Genomic DNA, 3,088 nt, shown 5'->3' with positions numbered 1-3,088 from the left:
TTGACTGGCTGAAAAGTTTAGTTCACATTCACAGCACTATACAGAAATTAGAAATGAGCACAATGCAGGATAAGCAGGTTATACAGTCCGTTCCGGCTTTAAGTACGCCGGCATAGAGCACATTTAGGACTCAAGCACCCTAAACGGCTCTTACCAAATTTTTGCTATATAAATTACACGCCTTTAAGCACGGTAACTTCAGCTTCGGGCACATTTCATTTACAAGACAGTCAAAACTTTCATGATGACCCATCAAAGTTTGAACACAGTCCACACCGCAGCAGTGAATGTGTTAAGAGAAACACGAAGAACACAAAGGATGGACACAAACATATGCGCGGAGAGGAATGCAGAGAGATGCACACAGCCGCGCGCATGGACATAGGATCCAGCCTAGGCCTAGGGCAAAGCTACACACAGACGAAAAAAATACAAAGAGAGTCGGGAGAAAAGGAGGCAGGCTGCGATTTCACCTTATTGCCCCTTGCTATCTGATAATCCTGATATAATTTGGTATCACGCGCGAGGTGGGATCAAAGACCGTGTATTTGAGGGGTGGGGGGTGGGGGGGGGGAATGAAGGCAGTGGTATGAATGTGGTACAGCGTGCAGTGGTACCCACAGGCAGTGTGTAGGCCTTGTGTGCTGTATCAAGACTGGCCGTCTAAATTAAGTTTTCATTTCCCATTCGACCACAAAAAAAAAATATAAAAAAATGAAAACTACTTACTACTATGGCAGGTAAATATAACAGTGCACATTTTTGTGGGACCACTATAGGCCTACTTATAAAAACAAAGGGAAATAGCACAGGAAATTTTCTACATGAAAATCTCTGATTTATATCTACTTCGCACTCAAGCACGCTTTGGCATTAAGTACGCTTTAATGCTTTCTCCCAATGACCGTGCTTAAAGCCGGCGTGGACAGTATAACACGGATAGGTAGAACAAAGAAGACTCGAAATCATGCATCCGTCGAACTTTGCCTCTGGTCCCCCCTTTTTTTTCTTTATCTTTGTAAGATGTCCCTCGAACTACAGACCCCTCGAACTACCAAGGCCGGTCCTGATGAATTCAAGCTATCCGTGTTATAGGCCTACTGTCAGAGTCCAAAGTAAAAATTGAGCAAAAACAAGAAAACATTAACTGTAAGAAAGTGATTAAAGAATACAAATTAAAATTTCTTAAGACTGTTTATTTTATATTAATGCACCTTTTTTCTCTCCAAATAATCTTCTCTCTGAATGTGATATGTACACTTATAACATAAACAACATGAATAAGACATGAATGGATTTGTGTTTTCTGTTTCAGGATCTTGCACTATTGGTAGGCTACATTTAAAAAAAAATTATAGACTGGAAGTGGAAGGGTGAATGGATTCGTCTCTACTTCACCTCAGTCTTGAAACTAATACTAAAACTAAAAAAGTAAATCAAATCATTGCGGTGATTACAAATTGACTTTCGAGAAGACCTGTTTGGTTACAATGCAAGGCACACAGTCAATAAGAGTTTACTCTCATGTCTTTTTCCTTCATTTAGAGATTTCTGTGCACAATGTGTAAGCTTCAGTTTGATGCAATAAGCAAGGACGTCCTGTATATTATAAGCTTTGATTCCATTTTACTACGAGTTATTTTCAATTAACTGAATTAAATTAAGACAAGAAATTACTTCAAAATAATTAACACTAAACGTCTAATGTCTTACAGAAAACTAAATTGTACAAAATACAAAAATTGGACCCTGACTGGATTGCCCATAAAATAAAACAGTATTACAATAAACTCTCTAATTATATGAAATGGCACCTAAAGTGCGGAAAATAAGACCATATAAAATTATTGTATACAAAACATGAAAATGGCACGGAGATCAGTCCACATAATGCAACCCTTGCACTTCAGAAGGGAAAAAAAACCCAACATATTCTATTACATATTTAAGTTTAAGCAAGTCCCTTTGTTTCAATATGATAAAATGTGATTCATTGTTTGTTTTTGCAGGATGTGAACATTATTCCAAAACCCAGCTTAACATTGATGGGTCATTTCAAAGGTGGATCATAAGGCCTAGTGGTAAAGTAATTAAAAAAAAGGAAACAAAGAAAGCAGAAAAAATGAATGTGAAATGTTAACAAACGTATTATTATTCTCCCCATCGAGGTGATGTATCTCTTGCCGATGGGCCATGGGTCTCTACTTGTGTTCCGTGGCCCACTGGGGATGAGGTAATTAATTTTATTTTCGAATCTTAAACATTATGTCTGGTGAAAAGTCCTCTTTGCCACCTTTTGCTTGATTTTGTCTTCACTGAGTAGGCTTTTGACTCGTCAGGAGGTAGGTAGGAACGGCAAATTTATAGGTTTTACTCTCGTCTCCTTTGTTCCACTCTCTGAACCTGTTGGAACGAACAAAATATGGGATATAAAACTTTAAGAGTAAAGAGAAACATATATATTAACATGATAATGGCTTTTTAACTACAGAAAAAAGCAAGACAGAAACAACAAAGGTAAAGAGAAGGAATACGACCTATCACTCAGTGACACCTTCTGACCACTCATGTATACTATAAAAAATGTGACAAAATGAGATGAGACCAGAAAAAACCAAGCCGGTTCAGAATCAGAAACATGTATCGACCATGAAACAAGAGAAGTCGAAGAAGGATATTACATTACTAATGTCTTTAAACCTTTGAGCCATGCCCCTCGGGACTTTAGTATACAGTTTTAGAAAGAGTGTTATGGCACTTGCAGCACAGTGCCATGCTGAAGATTAGACATCTTACTAGAAGTGGGTTCCACTTATAACAGTCTGGATAATAAATCCCTGCATCAGATATCATTCAGTTATAAAGTACTTTTTAAAAAGTTCTTTTATTAGAGACATAGACAAAACAGTTACAACAGTGGTCCAACTATTGACTAAATCCTACCCAAAAAGAAAACGAAAAAGAAAGCAGAAAAAAGCAAATGAAACAAACACTGATGGCGAAATGCATCTCTACATGACCCACAGCAGGCCTGAGTTGATGGTGTAGGCCTAAACGTTTTATAGTGTCGTTTCCCACGTGTGCACGG

The 3,088-nt window shown here is 37.9% G+C and overlaps 1 protein-coding gene across 2 annotated transcripts in view; it reads right to left on the bottom strand.

Annotated features, from left to right (window-relative positions):
- Positions 1 to 1,175: 1,175 nt before the first annotated feature.
- LOC101847210 (putative methyltransferase DDB_G0268948) overlaps positions 1,176 to 3,088 on the bottom strand; it is a gene marked incomplete at its 5' end in the record, with an annotated part of 14,492 nt that continues 12,579 nt past the window's right edge. For both annotated transcript variants that reach the window (XM_013087197.1, XM_013087196.1), the window contains 1 exon segment: positions 1,176 to 2,403. In XM_013087197.1, the coding sequence (XP_012942651.1) occupies positions 2,313 to 2,403 (91 nt within the window). In that variant the 3' untranslated portion in view covers positions 1,176 to 2,312.

This window comes from Aplysia californica, unplaced genomic scaffold (assembly GCF_000002075.1).
Source record: "Aplysia californica isolate F4 #8 unplaced genomic scaffold, AplCal3.0 scaffold00556, whole genome shotgun sequence".
In the NCBI taxonomy this organism is placed as follows: domain Eukaryota; kingdom Metazoa; phylum Mollusca; class Gastropoda; order Aplysiida; family Aplysiidae; genus Aplysia; species Aplysia californica.
Note: the sequence above shows the minus strand (reverse complement) of the source record. Positions and strands in the feature narration are given on the sequence as shown.